Raw genomic sequence first — 19452 nt, forward strand, 5'->3', positions numbered from 1 at the left:
TCCGAACGTGGGGATCGAGATAATGATATTGTGGATCGACCTTAGACTATAATGAAACAGCGGTTTGGTATCGTGATTGGGTTGCGTCATCCCGGCTTCTAATCCTTTGGCGCCCTCTCAAGACGCACGGTCGGCTCTTCTCGGCTCTCCAACCTGTTTTGCTTTTAGTGAACTATTTATCTAACCCACATTTCCAACAATGCACGTAGATAGTCCAATGGCTGGCTGGCTGAATATGCAGCCTTATCCGCTGCTCTGGAGTTTACCTGATGTACCCTTCTCTTTCAATAATAATCTGGCTTTTACTCTTAATCGAACTGCTCGAGTTTATTATACCCATGGCTTTGCGGGGTGTTACCTCTGGGCGCCCGCCCTGTAGGGAAGATTTTTCATCCTCTAGCTCTTTGCCCTCTTCTCCAGCCAAACAATGTAGCTACCAAGCCCTGGACCATGTAAGTTGCTAGTCCAAATTTTTGAGAGGGCACTATGATAATTGTCGCTGTATTAGTCTCGGCATCTATCCTTACATAAATATCACTCAGGTCCGCCTAATCATTCGGGCGCGCAGCTTCGACTAATCAGAATTGGATGTAGCTGTTACAGCGAACTTGACGGTATCTAACTTTATCAATTACCCGGTTACAGCGCCGATAATAGCATTGCACACTAGCTTATATAGGGTGGCGAGATATCCTCAACCACTCTGTCTGCCCCGCACCTACGTTTATGCGGAAAGGCAAGGGCACTGGCACTCCCGTTGCTTAGGCCATGAGAATTTTAAATCCTAGTCTACTGGCAGATTCGACAACAGCCAGGCGATTTTGGTCAAAATTGGAATTTACTCCTCCACATGCTCCAACCGGAGGGTATAATTAATGACTGTAAACTCGTCAGTCTCGTCACGTCATTACTACCCGCTATGTACATAAGTAGCAAGCTGCTAATTCTGCAATGAAAGCACTTTTCAAGAAGGGATGTTGTTCGCGAGATGGAAACAGGAAATAATGGTTGCGTTCAAGTGTCAGATAAGACGTGCTACCGATTTAGTTGGACTGTTGTGGATATGACACGACAAAATATGTGAAGTTATCGGTGGTACATTTGCTATTAGAAACTATCATTTTCTTCATGATCATATATATATATATATATATGTGTAGAAATTTCCTCCTCGGATATCAAGATTGAAATTTCCTAGCTGAAGAAATATTTACCCAATAAACGGTTGGAGAAAGGTATCGACATTCATCTAGATGATTGTTACTACGTGACACATTAGCTTATCATTAATTCCCTCATAAGAATGAACCTCACGTTTACAACTCGCAAGATCCAAGCTTCTTGTTACCAATGATTGAATCATCCTAGGCTGGAATTGAAATATCTAGATCAAGCCACTGACTGCTTTGTGTGTTCTTCTTATGGCATTGTCCTTGGACATTTTGAGCCACGGTGGTGTTGGTGTCGGTATTAGTTACTATGGAAGGAGAAATGAGACCCTCATCCATGACTAGTCGTGACTCGCTATGCTAGTTTCTAATAAATTCTCCTCGGAAAGGAATGAGGCAAATTTATGCTAAATACCCAAGGTGACTACCGCCAACGAAAATCTCATCACTTATATCGATTTTGATTGAAAGGGCTTAGGGATAATCAGTGCACTCTGATGTCAATATTGAGAGGAGTGAGCGATAGTGCGCTTGATCATGACATCCGTCGTTCCAATCATTCATCAATCCCAAAGTAGTACGGAATACTAAAATGCCGGATGTGCCGCATCCACCCGGCAACCTGTCAAGCATCAATTGTGTCCTCGTGTGAGATTGCAATGTCCACACATTATGCATAAATTACTGTCAGTTTTACATTCAACTCATTTGTCTAACTAATTTTGCCCTATCTCTGGCCTCTCCGGGTTTTTGATGCTACGGATCTTGAGGCTCAAATGCCGGGTCCGCCCCTGAAAATTTGGGAGCAATCTAATAGCGGCTCCGCTTTGGGACAAGGGTCTCGCTTACGGGCTCTCCGAGTAGATTATGGACCCTGAATGGAACGCTGAGACCTTTGAGTGTAAATGAGATGAGTATTTATAGTTCGCCACCTACCCTAGGTTAGTTTCATCCTGTGTTGTTTCTGCCACCCAAGACACGCCCCGTTCCTCACCTTTCGTCTCTCATTCTTAATTAATCGGGATTTTTTATCGTCGCTCTTTCGTATTTTCCGTATGATGGCTTCCACACCCACGATTTTTCATCTCTTCGTGTTGTTCGCTGCTTTGGGTCAGGCAACTGCTTCATTTAACCTCAATACTTCTGGTCCTAGTTGGGATTATACAACCAAGGACTTAGCAGACACGACGTCACAGGCTTGCAAAAACGCCTACAGTGCCAGTATCAACTGCGATGATACCCTCCTCAAGATCGTTGCGTCTATGGATCCTGACTTCGACCCGCAATCTTCGGACCTACAGACTATGTGCACTACTACATGCAGCAATTCATTGTCCCAATATGTCAAGAACGTCAAGGCTGCATGCGACAAAAGTGGCGATCTAGCCGGGGTTGCTAGTGGGAACAAGGAGGTTTATCAGGCTGCGGTGGCCACTGTGGGCGAAGTTTTCCAGTACAAATATGGCCAATCTTGTGCCAAGAGCGGGTGAGTTCAGTAAGTAGTGGCTTGCTGGGCGTCTATATTCTTATATTTTTGCAGGTCTGATTACTGCTACTTGACTTATTCCAACAGCGAGGATTGGGCCAGAACCGACTTCCCTTGCAGCGATGAATGTGCCGTCAAGTTTTACCAAAACGCTCACGAGCAACCTGGCTCCGCATATTTCTTTGACTACTTTGCTCTTGGTAATCAATCCTCATACTGGGAGGATACCTTTGCTGGTGGTTGGGAAACTGTGGTCCAATGCGGTGATGGTGAAAACAGTGTAGGCTCTGTCAGCACGAGCGCAAGTTCGACAAAGACCGATACCGTTGACATTTCATCATCGACCAGCTCAGTTGGCACTAAAGAAGATATTTCGACAACCTCAATATCGATTGCAACGACGACGACCACTGCGCCGGTTCAGACTTCGATTACAGCCACCAGTGGCGCTTCTCGGCTCAGAGTCTCCTTGTTTCTTAACTTTTGGACATAAATTTGTCACTTTGAATATTTTCTAATCTAATATGATAGTGAGCGCTTAGGTTCTCACCTTCATTCTTTCCAAAAATCAATGTAAATTATCTCTCTAGCTGACCGTTCAAAGGAAGAAGCAAGATTTTTAGGGTGTTGAATTTGCAATTTAGTACTGATTTCAAGCCGACAATGTTGTCTGAAGTTTTTGATATAGCTCTTGCGTTTGGGCATATACGACTTATCGCGACCCCGTACACCACTATGCCCTTGTTCGTGCTGGGTTCGTTTACCGGCATTTCGGTTGAGTCATGGCTTTGGTCTTTGAGAGTGAACTCCTCATTGTAGTAGGGTTTAAAAAAGGACATAAAAATATAGATAGTGATACCAATTGCCGGAAACACTGTCAAATATTGGTCCCCTTGGAGACTTCAATTCATTTGAATAACAATTCAAGGATGTGTCTGTGAGGTTTTTGGAATCTAGATGAGGGTGATACGTAGACTCGACATATCGTCGATTATAATATTCTTATTAAATAAACTCAAAAGGAATAGCGGTCTCTCTGGAAAGAATATACATGATGTGTGGAAAGGTGGAGGTCTTTTTATTCGACCTTACTATGTACCATTAAAATGAACAGTCTTCGTGACCTCCATTTACTTCTTCAGAGCGGAGCAGCCAAGAGCAAGAGTACCACCCTAGACACTAGTCAGTATGGGCACTACGTAAATATTTGTTAGAATCAAGACTTACCAGGAGGTTGGCTTCAGTGCAGCACTGAGGAGCGGAGTCACAAGTGGAGGCTTCATAGGGATCGCCTAAAGAATAACGTCAATACCCATACTAACGAGAGAAGCGACTTCAAAAAATGCCAATGCACATACACAAGAGACCAATAGACCCAACAATGTTGGCAGCATCAATGCCAAGGTCCTCCAGGATGGGGTCAACAATGTGGTCCAGAGGGGTGGTGAGTGAACCACAGCAAAGAAGAGAGCCAACACAATCGGAGGTCTCGGATTCATTCTCGACCTTGTTGCCAGCCAGAGCGGCGGCAGCTTCTTGGACTTTAGACTCGGTGCTAGCACTGCTGCGCTTGACGGGGGCAACAATGGAACCCTCAGAAGGAAGAGCGGATACCATGCCGGCGCCAATGAGGGAAAAAGCAGAGATGATAGAGAAACGCATTTTGGAGGCGTTCAAATGCTTCTGTCAGAAAGAAAAGACGGATTGAATATGTAGTAGGAAGTTGAGGTATTTGAGAGAATCGGATTGTTGTCTGAAATCTGTAGTTCCAAGCAGTTGACTTGCTCTTTATATAGTTTTCTTGGCCAGACTACCTCGGATGTCTATTGCCCTCCGGTGACTAACTCATAGGTACTCTAAACTCTTACTCAGTTCGAGCTTCAGGATGTCCAATTGTGAGCTATAGAGAGACGACCAAGTAGCGCCTCGCAGGAATCTCTTGCTATGGGAAGGATCTACAGAACTTTAGATAGTAAAGAATCACCCACTCAGAAGCATCTGGACTAAGAAGCTGAACCATGGAATAGCAGAGAGCACGCAGTAACAAGAGCCAGCTTTATACCAAAAGAGGTTCATGATCTGCGGGTCAGGTCCGCTGGAGTCGTTGATTGAGGTCGTTGATGACAATGGTTCGTCGACCTTGTATGCCAGGCCATAAGCGAGGTTGCCTTGGCCGTCGATCATGGCTCCTCCAAGATCGATCTTGTTGGATTAAGTGTTCGTTCCAAATCTCGGAACTCATTTCAGGGGACAATAGTTTGCGGAGCCACAAGAAGACTTTTCTGGATCCAAGTAGCCTCAGTGGTGGTCGCTGTCTTATCAGTGGAGTCTCGGTTCTTCGGGAGTGCGCCTTGTCCAGTGAGATCGACGCGTACCCGCCAAGAGGGCCGATCAACCGCAAGGAACCAGAACAACCCGGTTGGCTTGTTCAGACCTGTCGAATCACCTTGAAATGAAGCTGATAATGCAAAAAGCAAATCCGCACTGTCATCTCGATTGGATTCACACATCAATTTGTCATGATTTATCGGTTATTGCGGTCATATGCAAAATATGCTCTGGGAACACACACTCCGAAGTCAAGGCGCGGGGGATCGGGCATGTGGTACATCCGACGGACTGAGATAAGCCTGAAAGAGTTGATTGATCGAGACCAAACACATTCAGAACTAGTTGTTTGGATCCCAGGGCTATGGGTCACTTTGATCGGGGCGCTAGTGAATCTCACCGAAGTAGTAGCAGGTCTGCCTGAAGTACCCGAGGTTCACCCAGAGGCTTGGGTTAGCTGAGGCCGTCCGTATAGTACATCAGGTCCATCGAATGCTTACTGAAGCTCTACCAATATTAATAGCTATCGATCAATGCCAAATTCACTTACATGAAAGAAATAGGAGGTGGCTTATCTCCCAGGACCCAAAATTGAGCGCAGTCGCATCTTGGAATCTAACAAATCGGAGCGTGAAACCCGGCGAACAGTAATCAACACGCAAGTGAACTACTGCAAGAAATTTCCAAGTATGATCAAAACAATGTCAATCACCCTCTATATTTCAAGAGACGGCACGCAAGAAGCACACACAAGAAGCACACGCAAGAAGCACCATGCCTTCAGCCACACTTTCATAGTTCCCTACACGTGATGTGGCCGTGCTCACCGCCACCTGGGCGGCACCAGCCACACTCTCGCGACACAAAAACTTCCCGCCGATAATCCCAACCCCACGCCTCAAACTCAACACCCACCGTTTGCCATTCTCGTCGGTGCGAATTATTTGACAATGGCTCCGATTTCGATTGCGGACCTCGTCGCCGCTCTGCCGGCTGAGGACTCCTGGGGACCTGCCAACTCGGCTGATAATATGCTGAACGGTGTCCCCTACGCTCCCTTCTCCAAGGGTGACAAGCTGGGCCGTATGGCCGACTGGACTGCTGAGTCGAAGGATCGTGAGCGCCAGGGTCGTCCTCAGTACAACCGGAACTTCAGAGGTGAGTTACTCCTAGTTCTCAAAACTAGTGTTGATCTTTGAATATTCTTCCCCGTCCACCTCATGGATCAACGCAAAAATCCCAAAATTATCCCGCTAAACATCTTTCTCCGTTTAACAGACCAGCAAGTTTATGGTGCCGGTTCCTCCAGCTTGTTCACTGTCCAGGCCGCTGAGGATGAATCCTCCTTCTCCGTCGTCGACAACACGCGCTCCTCGACCAAGCGTACTTTCGGCCGTGGTGGCGGCACCGTCTTCCGTGGCCGTGGCCAGCGTGGTGGTATGGCTCAGCGCGGCGGTGCCCGTGGTGGCTTCCAGCGTGCTGGTGCTGGCCGTGGCCAGGGCGATCGCTACTACGACAACCGCCAGAGCGGTCGTGGCAACCGTGGCCGTCGCTTCGGGTGGAAGGACTACGACAAGCCCCAGCGCACTCGTGAGCCTTCGGTCAACATCCGCCCTGAGTGGCAGATGCTTGAGGAGGTTGACTTCAGCCGCCTGTCCAAGCTGAACCTTGAGGCCCCCGAGGGCGATGACCTTGAAACCTACGGTTTCCTGCACTATTACGACCGCTCCTACGACAAGCCCGCTGTCAAGGGTGCCGAGCGCCGCCTGCAGAGCCTCGACCGTGCCGCCTACAACGTCACCACCTCGCAGGATCCCATCATTCAGGAGCTGGCTGAGAAGGACGAGGCCACCATCTTCGCTACTTCCGACATTCTCTCCATGCTCATGTGTGCCACCCGCAGTGTGTACTCGTGGGACATTGTTATCGTCCACCAGGGCAACAAGATCTACCTCGACAAGCGCGCCGGTGCCTCTATCGACCTTGTCACCGTCAATGAGAACGCCGCCGACGCCCCTCTTGAGATCGCCGAGGCCTCTGGCAAGCAGGACCAGATCAACACGCCCTCCGCCCTGGCCATGGAGGCCACCTTCATCAACCACAACTTCGCCATGCAGACTGTCACCGAGTCCGAGGAGGCCAAGGTGTCCTTCGCCCAACCCAACCCCTTCTACAACGAGGCTGAGGAGACCGAGCCCCTCGCCTCCAAGGGTTACAAGTACCGCCGCTTCGACCTCTCCCTCGAGCGCGACGAGGAGCCCGTCCAGATGATCGTCCGTACCGAGGTCGACGCCGTCATGAAGAACCCCACTGGTGGCGCTGACCAGCAGCTGACCCTCAAGGCCCTGAACGAGTTCGACAGCAAGGCCCCCGGCTCTGGCGGCGCCCTCGACTGGCGCTCCAAGCTCGTCTCCCAGCGTGGTGCCGTCCTCGCCACCGAGATGAAGAACAACTCCTGCAAGCTGGCCCGCTGGACCACCCAGGCCATCCTGGCCAAAGCTGACGGCATGAAGCTTGGTTTCGTGTCCCGCGCCAGCCCCCGCTCCGCCGCTGGCCACGTCGTCCTCGGCGTCGTCGGCTACAAGCCCCGCGAGTTCGCTGCCCAGATGAACCTGAACCTGAGCAACGGCTGGGGTATTGTACGCACTGTCGTCGACCGCATCCGCACTCTGGATGCGGATGAGCCCGCGGACGCGATCAAGAAGTACGTCCTCATCAAGGACCCCAACAAGAATGTCCTGCGTCTGTACAGCGTGCCCGCGACTACTTTCGAGGAGGACGATGAAGCCGAGCTCGAGGCCGAGGGTGAGGAGGATAACGAGGATAAGGAGGAGGCTGACGAGTAGACGTTATATCCTGTTTGTCTTTTCTTTCGATCTCGTTTGGGCTAGATTCTCTTACATTAGTTAGTATGTTTATTTTTTTGAATGTGCATATCTGCAAAAGTTTGATAAGAAATGAGATGACGATTTCATTACGATTTGCTACAGAGTTCGGAAATGTGACTTGGGTCAAAATTAGCTTAGTAGACTAGAATGCCTAGATGTATTTTCATTTCCACGGCGTCATAGGTGGAAAATACTATTACCAATTTCGGGATATTTAGAAGACATGGCCAGAAAATGGAACTGGAATTGATGGAACTGATCAAGCAAGCCAAGTGAACAAAATAGAAAGTGGGGGCCAATATGTCACACAATAGAAGATAGGTTATTCTGGATCCACCATCCGAGGAGGGCCAGACATTTCAGGTAGGACAAATGTGAATAAGATTAACAAAAAAAAAAAAAAAAAAAAAAAAAGGAATCAACTCCCCGGGTCCATGCTCAGCCAATAGCAGGACCGATCTCAATATATACATCCCCCGATACAAATAAAAAAAGAAAAGGCAAAAGGGAAAAAGGCGAAGCAAAGCTGCACTGCCATAGCAGGAGATATACCAGACAAGATGAGAGAAGATAAAGAGAGAAAGGAAACGGGGTAAATGAGCAGAAACAGAGGTGGAGGCGGAGAAGAGAAGTGTAAGTGCAAGTTGTCAAGTGTGGAAACAGACACCGAAAGAAAAATGGACTGAGAGAATAGAATGAAAGGTGAAGGCAGAGGACTGCCCATTAGGCAGGCACCAACATCACTCCGTATCGGGCAAAGAGATAAATAGAAAATTTCCAGACATCATTATCATAAATGGTTGTGGTTTCCCGGAGCTCGAAAGGATTGTTGGATCTCCTTTCGATATCTTCGGGCGGTTGAGAACCTGCCCCAATAGACATCAACGGATTTGCAATTCCGTACTTAAGCGTATATCGAGTCATCTCGAACGCGCTGCACGCGAGCTTCAACCTTGGTACCTAGCACGCTGCTGAGGCAATCCATGAGCTCGAAGTCTTCGACGACTGCGCCGAAACCATAGCAGCGGACTTTGGTATTCAGGGTCTCAATGATGATTTTGACATCAGCCCGGCCGAGGGTAGGATATAGTTCGTGGTTCTTGAGACATTGGAGGGCCATGATAGGCGTGATCTGGCCATCTGTGACGAGCTGGCGACTGAGATTCAAGAGGGTGGAGAGGTTGGCGAGAGGGAGATCATATGTCTTGTGTGGATATGCTTGCTCTGCGGTGGTATTCGCGATGTAACTGGGTGGCGGGCATGTAGCCATCAGTGCATGACCGGAAAATGGCATATCTTCGTCATCCGCTTCGGTGATGGAGCGACGACAGAGATAGTCAGTATGCTCGCGGCATGGCCCTTCGAGTCTGTTGCAATGGTTAGTGGGGAGTGGGTTCGGGCAGGTGATGAATGGAGGAAGGATGGCATACGTTAAGATAAAGTCAATCTGAAGTTGTGGGTCGGTTTCAAAGACGCCGCGCATCGTGGGGACTGGCGAGTCGCCCAGCTGGCAAGCGGATCGATCCAAAGCCCCCATAATCTCACCCGGACCAGTGTGATTATACACTTGTTGCTGAAGCGGAAAGGCAAGCGCTGGTGATACGTCGGGGTGCTCGGATGCGCCGGTCGCTCGAGGACTCAACCCCGTTGAAATTGATGTGGCGGGTGTTGTATTGTGGTGAGTGGTCGAGTTGGCGAATCCCGCTGTGTTGGATCCAGTGCTGCTGGCTGCGACGGGGCTGGATTGGAATCCGCCCATGGGGCCACGCTCGGCTTGACGCTGTTCCAATTCGGGTTCGTAATTTATTCCATGCGCGACCAAGATTTCCTTCAACATCTCATTCTCACTCCGCACCGTTTGCAGCATTTCCTTATGCTGCTGGACCGTGACGTTCGCATCGGAGATTTCATTGGTGTATGCCTCTCGCAGTCGCGACACCTCGGTCTCGAGTGCTCGCATATATTGTTCCTTTCGTTCACGATGGGTTCTAGGAACCAGAGTTAGTTGAACAATCCGTCGCGCCCAATCCACCATCAAATTTCACACCGGGGCTTCGGTTACCTCTGCGCTTGGCGATTCAGTTCTTGTCGACGGGTCAAGGCCGGTTTACTGTCGGGCTTTGGGCCGCGGCGTTTTGGCGGTTGGCCATCTATCGACAAGAACGCAGATTAGTATGGACGGGTTAAAGAGTACGGATTTTCCGTGACTCCTCTTGACATCGCTGAATCGCGAAATTGACGGATCTCACCTCGAGTGACTTTCTTTTGGCCGCCTCCACCACCTCCGCCGCCGCCTCCGCCGCCGCCGCCAAAGAGTTTAAAGAATTCGGTACCAAAGGCGGCCCCTTTGGTGGGCGTTGCAGGTTGTTCTGTCATGGGCATGCACCCAGCTTCCCGGAGCGGGAAGCTCTCGGTGCGGGAAAATTAGCATATCATGAACAAAAAAGATTGTCTTTCTTTCGGACGGGATTGCATGGGGACGGAACGTCATTGTCAAGAGTGTTGCATCCCGATCGACTACCCGCGTCGCGTGGATCGAAAGCGATCGGGGTTTTCGTAGAGGATCGCGGCGGTCGCAAAGCACGGGGATTGCGGCGCGCTACAGTCCATGACGAACAGCAAGAAGTGTCCAAGACTTACCAGGCAAGTGCTGATGCTGCATGTCCATGGGATACACCCCGCCCGTGGCCATGGCGAAAGACGAGGGGGGGAATTGTTCTCTCGCGCAAAAGGGATTCAAAAGTTTCGAAGGGCTCGAGAAGTTCGGTAGGAATTCTTGGAGGAAGAGGAGCCAAGATCTGATGGATTCTCTTAACGCGGGAAGGGAAAGGGAAAGGAAGGGAAAGTCCGAGCGCGCACCGTTGGGACGAGTGGATGTGATGGATCTCGCCGGGCGGGAGGGCTGGGACCGCTTGGCGCAGAAGGTTAAAGCCGGAGGGTGGATCGGAAGAATGGGCCTTGGAGAAGAATGGAGAACAGAAAATGTAGAATGGTAATGGGACCGGCGGGTTTGGGAGGGAAGAATTCGACGAAGCAGAAGATCAGAAGATCTGCTGGATTGAAGATTGGAAGATTCGCTGGATGATGGATGGTGGATGGTGGATGGTGGAGGAGGAAGCTTGAAGGTGGTCGAGAGTCGATGGAGAAAAGGAAGAAGGGTCGTGACCGGATCGAACAGTTGAACCGAATTGGCCCAGTTACATAACCTCCTGGGCTTCACCATCACGAACCTACGAAACCTCCCCCATCGCCCAATCTCATCTCCTCAACCCACTCCGCGTCATTCCCTGCGCGGGCAATCAAGGCCCAATAATCGGGCGCGCAGCCCCAATCCAAGCGGGCTCGTCCAATCACCAGGCAGCCTCGGCCTGCAACCCTCCAGGAGATGCAGAGAAAACCAGGGGGCACCCCAGCAGCCTATCGACAAAGGTACGCGAGACAGGGACGAGGTGAATGGTGGTGTGCTCGAGTCAGGAGAATCAAAAATACCCCAAACCCATGCCAATCAGCACCGTCGTGATCAGTAATCAGTATTCACCGCGTAACCACCAGCTCTCCGTCAGGCAGTCCCCATAGTTCCTATACTGCCTATACTGCCTGTACTTCCTATACTTCCTATACTTCCCGTCGTGGCTGTCGTGGCTATCGTGGCTATCGTGCCTATACTTCCGTTGACTCCACCACCAGGCGAGCTATACTCCTGCTCTCCGTCGAGTGCAGAGCGAAGGACCATTCCCTATCCTTAACTATCCTTCATGATGCGTCTTTCTGGATCCATTGCCTGCAGCTTGATGATTCTATCAGAATAATCCTCCTGCTCCACCGTTGCTCTGGGATCCACAAACGGTGCATGAGTGGCATTCTCCTAGTATACACGGTATTCCCATGGGGAATCCCGCGCTCTTTTCAGGTCTCGTTGTACACCCGCGTTCCTTGCCCTCTGTTATGTTTCCTGATTCGGTTGTCCCTCGTTTATTTACCGAGAGTGAGCCGTGAGGAGTTGAAGTCTGGCATCCGCGTTGGCTGTACAACATGAGAAGATACGCTCTGAAGCTCTTCTTGAGACTTGATTTCTTTGCTACCTTGCGCTCGGCGGGGTGAGGATCCACTGATAGATCGATATCAGGCTGACGAGGAGAAGAGACACCATGTTCTGCAGTTTCCTCTCTGCTTCGAGCAATCGGATCCCTGGATCCTTTACATAACTCCGTCCATAGTCGATGATCTATGAGCATGGTCGAATGGAAAACGCCCCGCAACTCGGGGTAATCTGTACCTATTCAGGTACGAAGTATGCATAAACGACTACTATTATGATCATACAGGAATCCTCGCCGAGATGTTCTGGGAAATACTGGATTTTTCGACGCTCCGAATGCTCCCAACCCGCCTCAAAGCAGGTGTGATCGGTTCGCCAAGCCCTCAGGATTTCACTAGTCGCTGCAGCGTATCACATCTTCCTTCCTCCACCTCCTCAGCGCCAGGTTGAAATCACCCCCTCTCCCAGAGAGGCATGACAAATACTCTGTGCTCGGCCCATGACGGAACTTCTGCGATCTTCCGATTTGTCTTGGACCAAGTGACGAGGGCGGACGGCGGGACACTAGCACCCGTGCGACCTTTCCCGAGCCGCGCTTCACGCACATCTTGCCTCCATGACGACGTTCTCCGCTGCGCCGACACTATTGCCTGCCTAATTCCATTATATCCTGTTCCTGCATTTCAATTAAGAACTGGGGAGATTGGGGCCTCCAATCGGGTGTACCCCCCACCTTCTTTTCGCCTCGTTCCCGGATGGAGATCCTCGTTCACGTTGCTGCCCCCAGTACGGCTCGGGACGATGCACGATACCGTGCGCAAGTCAACGCCATCCTGTGCGCTTGGGAGCCCGTCTCCCGCCCACAGTCAAACGGGGATTATCACCAAGGGCCGTCATCATCCGAGTTTATCTCCGGATCAGCCGTTCCAGCAGCAGCACTCGCAGCAGCCCCAGAGGATTCGGCTAGTGCGGCCATATCCGATCGTCATCTGAATAGCCCCCTAAACGACCCGGTCTGGCCTCGCGCGGCCTGCCCGGGCCCGGGCCTTGAATCAGGTTCCCCTGATCGGCCGATCCTGCGCGGTTCTGAGACGAACCAAATCGGGCCCAATCGGCGGGCTCGAGGATCATCCTCATCTCCCGATTCTTGCCGCCACCAGTCCCAAGATCAGGGGCCCCCGCTCGTGCGAGATTCTCTTGAGAGCGTGGTCAGCGTCATCCCAGACTCCCAGCCGGACATCTCCACGGCCGTACCCCCTACTCAACCATGCCCTCATCCACCAACATCGTCATTATTATTATCATCACCACCAGCTTCCCCCCGCTCAATATCCACACCTCCACACGAAACCAGCCCGCCTGCGCCTAAACGGCGGCGGGTCGAGCCACAACCCGCAACGGGTCGGACTATTGCCCCGGGTGCATCCCGAGCGGCGACTATCGCTTCATCTGCAGAAAAAGCACATACACCACCACAACCTCCAAGCACTGCTGGCCCAATATCACTTCCATCAACCACCTCCTCCACCAACTATGACCTCGACCCCGAGAATGACTCTTTTCATGACTTCTTCTCCTCTCTCCCCCTATCCCTCCGACCCCCTCCACCCCCAATCTCCACAACCCCCTTCACCACCCACATCACCCCAACCCTAACCATGCTCACCACCCGCCTCGTTCCAGCCCGTACCTACAATCCTCTCCACCAAACCCGGCCTCTCGACGCCCTCGAGCGCGGCCACTGGTCCCTCCACATCCCCCTCGCCCTAGACCCCAAGCCACATCCAACCCACCTACCGCAATGGGACGCCGCCCTCCTCACCCGCTTCTGGTCCTTCCTCTCCGACTTCGTCGCCCGTGACGCCCGCGCCGGCTGGGGCGTGTGGTGCATCCTCGACCGCGCGCCGGAGCCGGCCGCTCGCAGCGCCAGTCCGGGTCATCTGTGCTTGAAGGTCTACGCCTGGGGCGAGGTCGCCATGCACGTATACCTGTTGTTATTCCTGGCCAGCGAGCGGCGCGTGCGCGGGATGGGCGCGCGCTGGCTGGATTCACGAGAGGAGATGGTGATTCAGATGCCATGAGGTGTAGACTCGTTGCACGGAGGGAAAGGTCGGAGTCGACGTGGAGAGCTTTGGAGGCAGGTGGTTTGGGGCGTGCTTTGAGCTGGGTGGTGGGTACCTAGTCAAAGAAATGTGTGTATGATTTAATTAATGAGCGAATGAATACATGATTATATAATAGTGTACGGACTGAGAGATCTACGTCTATACGTGCTCACTGCTATGGCAAGATGACAAACTATAGGGAGGGACACTCTGTATGGTTTACAAGCACAAAATGGAAATGTCTTTCAGTCTTCCAATTGATGGCCGATGAAGGATATTGTACATGCCAGGCTGGATAAGAAAATAGTAGAGAAAGAATCGACCCAGACAGGGAAGAAAGAGCACGCTTGCCAAGAGGAAACGAGCCGAGCAATAAGTGGGAAGAGCAGGCGAAGAGAGAAAAGAAAAAGAAAACGAAACGAGAATGTTTTCGGGGCAACGAAGATTTCCTTGAAAAATGGGCGACACCAATAAATAAAATAAAAAAAAAGGCAATCACAAAGGCGCATTTGGTAGGTTCAGATTTCCCCCATCCGTTCTTGCGCCACACACGCCAGTTAGAACAATTGTGAAAAGAAAGGGACATTGGAAATAAACAAAAGAAGGCAAGAGATGTAAATCAGTCAAGGCAAAATGATTACAAGTCATCCACTTAGTAATTGAGCTCTCCACTGCCAGAGCCGCCCACAGCATCAAGATCTTCATAGCTCTTTAAGCTGCGGCCCTGCACTGCCTCACGAGGGGGAATAGCTTGCGGACCACCGCCAGCACCCATAGCATCCGGGAAGGGGTTGCTGGGAACCATGTTGGCGGCCGGATGACCAGGAGGAACAACTGCACCAGTGGGAAGTCGACCACCTGGGCCATACAAACCACCCATGCGGACAGGGCTGAGTCGGCCGCTGCCATTGAATCGACGGCGGTCGTACGGGCCGGCCCGGTGGTTGTGACGGTTCTGGCCGCGTCGCATGGCGCCTGGCTGGTGCAGACCGGTCCCGTCACCAGTGGCCATCCCGTTGCCGCCCCATGCGCCCCCTGCACCCATCATGCCTGGCATGCCAGCCCCTGGGAACCCGCCAGGGATTGCCCCATTCGCGAGGTAGGGGGGCATGTTGGACAGACTGAACCCACGTGGGGTGCCGCCGTGGCCTTGGCCGCCAGACATGGGGAAATGGCCATTACTATTGGCATCAGAGCGCGATGGAGCAATGCGGGAAGGATCGAGAACATATGCGTTTACGAGAGACAACTATAATAAGCAAGGGTTAGCCAGGCGTTGATTTCCTAAGGTATCATCTGGGGGTCCAGGAGGCAAAACTCACATCACGCTGGATATTGTCGAACCACTCTGTGTGACGCTTCTCAATGTGCTTGCGCCAGAAGTTTTCTGCCTTAAAAAGCTTCGTGCACTCCGGTACCTTACACCGGAACCGCGAGTCATCTTCTTGTTTGACATACTTGGCCAGCTCGTCTTCAAGAGCCTGGTCAACAGGCTTGCCACCGAGCTTACGCAGGTCGGCATTCTCGGGCTCCAGGATCTGCAACAACTTGTCTTCAAAAGTCTTGACCCAGTTGAAAGCACGCTGAAGCTGTTGCTCGGATTTCGAGAACCGATGGGGTCGTTTCTCTTGCACGGGGGAAGCTCGTTCCTCGCCATCTTCACTCGGCTCCTTCTTTTTCACGGGGAATGGCTGGCCGAGGGCGCTGGCTCGAGCAACGTCCTTGGCTTGGCTAGAGAGGCCGGTTCGCGGGCGACGAAGGTGTCCACCGGGGCATTTGCGACTAAGCTCGTGAACAGAGTCGCTCTCGAAAACGCAGAAGAAACAGAAGTTGTAGACGCGTCGCAGGTACTCGACCATCAAGTCCAGCTTCTTTTTCTTGGCCAAGAGTTCTTCGTCATCAACTTCGTCTTCCTCGGGACTTTCCTTCTCCTCGCCTTCTTCCATTTCACCTTCCTCGGCGCCGTCTTCATCGAAGTCATCTTTCTGCTTTTTGACACTAACGGGCCCTGTGACTGGAGGCTGAAGCCAGCCTTTGCCACGCAAATCATCGATGCGTTCTTCGATCTTGGCGAACCCATCCACCTCTTCTCCCATTTCAGTATCAAACTTAATAACCAATCGCCGGGCAAGCTCCAAATCACGTTCAATTCGTTCCGGGGCGGAAAAGAGATCCCACAATGCCTTCTTTCGCGGTTGCGATGGTGGAACATGTACACCAACATGGCAAACAAAATCTCCGTGGATGGGATCGTGGATTGTCTTGTCATTGACTGCATCCAAAGCTTTTTCGGCTGCACTGATCGTCGTGCTGCCATTGGTACCATCCTCATGGTCCATTTCCTCGCCTTCCTCCTCGCGACCATCTCCACGTTCCACGATATTGGTAGTATCAGCGCCAGGATGCAGCATGATCCACCCCATTCGATGAAACTTCTTAGAAGGATTTGGGTCACTTAGGCTGAGCCATTTGAAGCCACCGTCGCTTTCCCCGAGGTGTTCCTTGCAGAATTCCTCGATCTTGATCCGACTTACATTCGGCGCGAGGGTTTTGATGAGCAGGGCCGGCTGGGACAGAGTCTCATCTCGCAGCTCGCCCCCTCGAACAGGGAGTAGGTCGAGAACACCGAGAGTCTCACCAACAGCAGTGGCTTCCCCCTCTTCTTTTTCAACAATTCCACCCGCACCATCGCTCTCACTCTTGTAGATGCCTTCTAGGGTATAGTCATCGAAGAGACCACCGTTCAGATCACGCTCCCATTGATCATATGCGCCTTTCCGGAAGGCCGTCAAGCGACTGCGAAGCGGATCTCGCACCTCGGAGGTATAGCGTTCTTTAAACCACTCTTCGTTGCAGTGCTGTTGCACAAATGTCCTGGCCAACTTGATCTGGAGATCCACCTTGTATGAATCATAGGCAGCCTGGATCTGGGCCCGTTCTTTCTCTCGGTCTTCGCGGGCTTCACGTTCTCCCTTGACACGATCCGATGGGCGTCGGCCACCATGCTTGGCACGTTCTCTTTCCGCATTAATATCTTGTTCGCTTCGCCACCATTCGGCAAACCAATTGAATCCGACTTGAAAATCAAGGCTGAGCGGGTTGGGCAGAGGATTGCTCAAAGGTAGGCGCTTGCCGCCATCCTGGCCCGGGATGTAGCGGTCGATGTTCGCAACGTTTGGTGAGGGGGGTCGGCGGCGATCTTCACGCTCTCGCGCGGCATGTTCGCGAGAACTGTTGTAGAAGTCCTCTCGGGGTCGGCGTTCCGTAGGCTCGTAGCGATCAATCATGGGGGAGCGGGAGCGGCCACGACCACCACGGCGTCGATCTTGAGAAACTAGAGCCATCATGAGCTAAAAGAAATCGTTGCTGAACGTGCAGGGTCCATCCTAGCTACCTACCCGGTGACCGGCGTCTGTAGGACTCCGCAGGCGGACGGCCCGAAAATGAATCCGGCTCGCGGCTTCTGCCGGGAGACGCATATCCTTCGTACGAATCCATCGCGTCCCAATAAGTTCGTCCAATCCAACGGCTCTAGCCGCGAACGACTCAACCAGGTGGCGAACCAGGAAAAGAAGGGGGTCCGAGAAAACAAAGGCGAAATCGACGATCTTGGGGTTGTCAAAAGTTGTCGCCGAGCACACGAAAAGCTACCTTTTTGGTATCGTCAACGTCAGATCTTGATAGCGAGAAGAGAGAGCGAGGAGAAAGAGAGCGGCGGGTGGGCGATTGAAGAAAAGAAGAATAGACAAGGTGTTGATGAGATAGAAAAAAGCATAAAGATCAAGCGGGTTCCGAACCGACGGCCTCCGAGATTGAAGGCACATCATCACCCATCAGGGCACCGCGGGGAAGGTAGACAAAGAGAGATGATGAAGAGAGTCCGCGTAGGATGGAGGCGCGGTTTCCACGAAAAGAGTCATGATGGGAGATCACGAGATCGCGCGATAATGCCCCCTGGCACTATCGCGGCCTCGGAGAAGGTAGCGAAAGAAGATGAAGCAGGCAAAGAAGGCATGGAATGTCCAGAAGATAGGGGTGACGCTGGTACCGAGGACGGAGAGCGGAGGATGGAGAATGAAAGAGGGAAGGGGATTAGGAGGCAAGAGGCAGAACGGAATCAACGAGGCAGAAACGGGCAGTGGGAGAAAGAGAGAAAACGGAGGTAGGGCACCTACAAGAAGCCCAGGAGCAAAAAAATCGCGGAAGATTGGAATCGAAGCCAGCGTTAGCAGCTCCAGCGCGGCGTGGAGAGAAGGTGAGATTGGAAGGTCCACGGCTTTGGAGAGAGCTGGAGATGCGCTAGCCGGTCTGGGCCTAGTGTGTGCCTGGCACGGGCACGGGTCACCTGACAGCCGGCCGCACGAGGCCAGATGACAATCGCAAGCCCTAACTTGTTGCGACGAAGTACAGAACACCAAGTTGGATTCGCAAGCAGGCGGGCGAGATGGGTGGAAGCACGAAATGGGTCCTGCGGAGGCAAATGGGAGGGCTTCAAAGGGAATCAGGAAAGGTCACGTTTCCGTGTTTTAGTCAAGACGCCCCTTTCTCTCGTGTTCCCAATCGAATGGCTGTCACCGACGCATCCTCTCGGGATCTGGACCCTGGCGCCTAGTCCCAACTCGGGGGATTGGTGTTTGATGGCTGATGCTGTCCGTGATTCTCCAGGTGGCGGCGTTCTTGGCGGGTCGACTTACCAACAGGGGCTTTCCGATAGATCAAGTTTCGAGATCGGCGCTAAATAGGCGCATTCGAATGTGAGACCCCCTCGGGTAATCTCAATAGCAAGGATCCCGAATGAATCAATGGAGACATCGGATCAAAATACTCAATCCGATTATCCGATTCTTAAAAGCGCTGGGTCTTCGGTGAAGCATCTTCACAGGTGCAAATGTGAGCTATAGTCTCTACCATGTTTTTTCCCCCGGAATCCGAAGCATGTTCTATTGAGAACACCAACACTTTCACAAGGCCCCCGGCTATATTGCGCCGTCAATGCTGGGGGATTCTCTCTAGAAGATGAAAAATAATCCCCCAGATGGCTCGAATTAATGTCATTGCGCCCTGGCACCAGTACTGACCTCGACCGTTCGGGTCTATTTACTCCATTCCAGAGCGCTCTTCCGATCTATACGACTGTTGTCTCCTACTGTTTACCCGTCCATAGGTCTATGACCAATTCGGTACTATGTCCCAATTACAGATAACAATTCCTCCGAGCCGCCGCCATTTCCCAATTCAAAGCGGCCCCCATTGCCAGAACAGATCCTCTTCCAGATCCTGAACCCCTCCCAGCCCCTCAATACCTGGAACTCCTCCTTTCCCCCGCCTCCTCCAGACTCCACATCCACCCAAAGCTTCTCTGGCCCGTGCACTCCTCCCAATCCGCTTTCCTAGAAACTACCAACTTCCCCCAAACTCACTCCAAATCCCGCACCCA

General features: G+C 51.9%; 6 protein-coding genes across 6 annotated transcripts; 3 read left to right on the forward strand and 3 right to left on the reverse strand.

The window, feature by feature from the left end:
* Positions 1 to 2227: 2227 nt before the first annotated feature.
* N7462_000733 (uncharacterized protein) lies at positions 2228 to 3148 on the forward strand (the record flags this gene model as incomplete). The annotated part of the gene is made up of 2 exons (XM_057072459.1): positions 2228 to 2655; positions 2710 to 3148. The coding sequence occupies 2 exons, from the start codon at positions 2228 to 2230 to the stop codon at positions 3146 to 3148; spliced, it is 867 nt and encodes a 288-aa protein (XP_056938989.1).
* A 637-nt stretch (positions 3149 to 3785) lies between these two features.
* N7462_000734 (hydrophobin family protein) lies at positions 3786 to 4317 on the reverse strand (the record flags this gene model as incomplete). The annotated part of the gene is made up of 3 exons (XM_057072460.1): positions 3786 to 3827; positions 3883 to 3947; positions 4014 to 4317. 3 exons carry the CDS (start codon positions 4315 to 4317, stop codon positions 3786 to 3788), a joined length of 411 nt encoding a protein of 136 aa, XP_056938990.1.
* Positions 4318 to 5933: 1616 nt separating this feature from the next.
* Positions 5934 to 7829, forward strand: N7462_000735 (eukaryotic translation initiation factor 3 subunit D; the record flags this gene model as incomplete). The annotated part of the gene is made up of 2 exons (XM_057072461.1): positions 5934 to 6141; positions 6262 to 7829. 2 exons carry the CDS (start codon positions 5934 to 5936, stop codon positions 7827 to 7829), a joined length of 1776 nt encoding a protein of 591 aa, XP_056938991.1.
* A 946-nt stretch (positions 7830 to 8775) lies between these two features.
* flbB lies at positions 8776 to 10563 on the reverse strand (the record flags this gene model as incomplete). Its single annotated transcript, XM_057072462.1, has 4 exons — positions 8776 to 9859; positions 9934 to 10021; positions 10121 to 10240; positions 10512 to 10563. The coding sequence occupies 4 exons, from the start codon at positions 10561 to 10563 to the stop codon at positions 8776 to 8778; spliced, it is 1344 nt and encodes a 447-aa protein (XP_056938992.1).
* A 2102-nt stretch (positions 10564 to 12665) lies between these two features.
* On the forward strand, positions 12666 to 13991 carry N7462_000737 (uncharacterized protein; the record flags this gene model as incomplete). Its single annotated transcript, XM_057072463.1, has 1 exon — positions 12666 to 13991. The coding sequence occupies one exon, from the start codon at positions 12666 to 12668 to the stop codon at positions 13989 to 13991; it is 1326 nt and encodes a 441-aa protein (XP_056938993.1).
* A 676-nt stretch (positions 13992 to 14667) lies between these two features.
* Positions 14668 to 17935, reverse strand: N7462_000738 (putative arsenite resistance protein Ars2; the record flags this gene model as incomplete). The annotated part of the gene is made up of 4 exons (XM_057072464.1): positions 14668 to 15264; positions 15338 to 17365; positions 17414 to 17623; positions 17858 to 17935. 4 exons carry the CDS (start codon positions 17933 to 17935, stop codon positions 14668 to 14670), a joined length of 2913 nt encoding a protein of 970 aa, XP_056938994.1.
* Positions 17936 to 19452: the final 1517 nt, after the last annotated feature.

Source organism: Penicillium macrosclerotiorum, assembly GCF_028827735.1.
Source record: "Penicillium macrosclerotiorum strain IBT 26536 chromosome Unknown utg000001l_segment0_segment0, whole genome shotgun sequence".
Classification (NCBI taxonomy): Eukaryota; Fungi; Ascomycota; class Eurotiomycetes; order Eurotiales; family Aspergillaceae; genus Penicillium; species Penicillium macrosclerotiorum.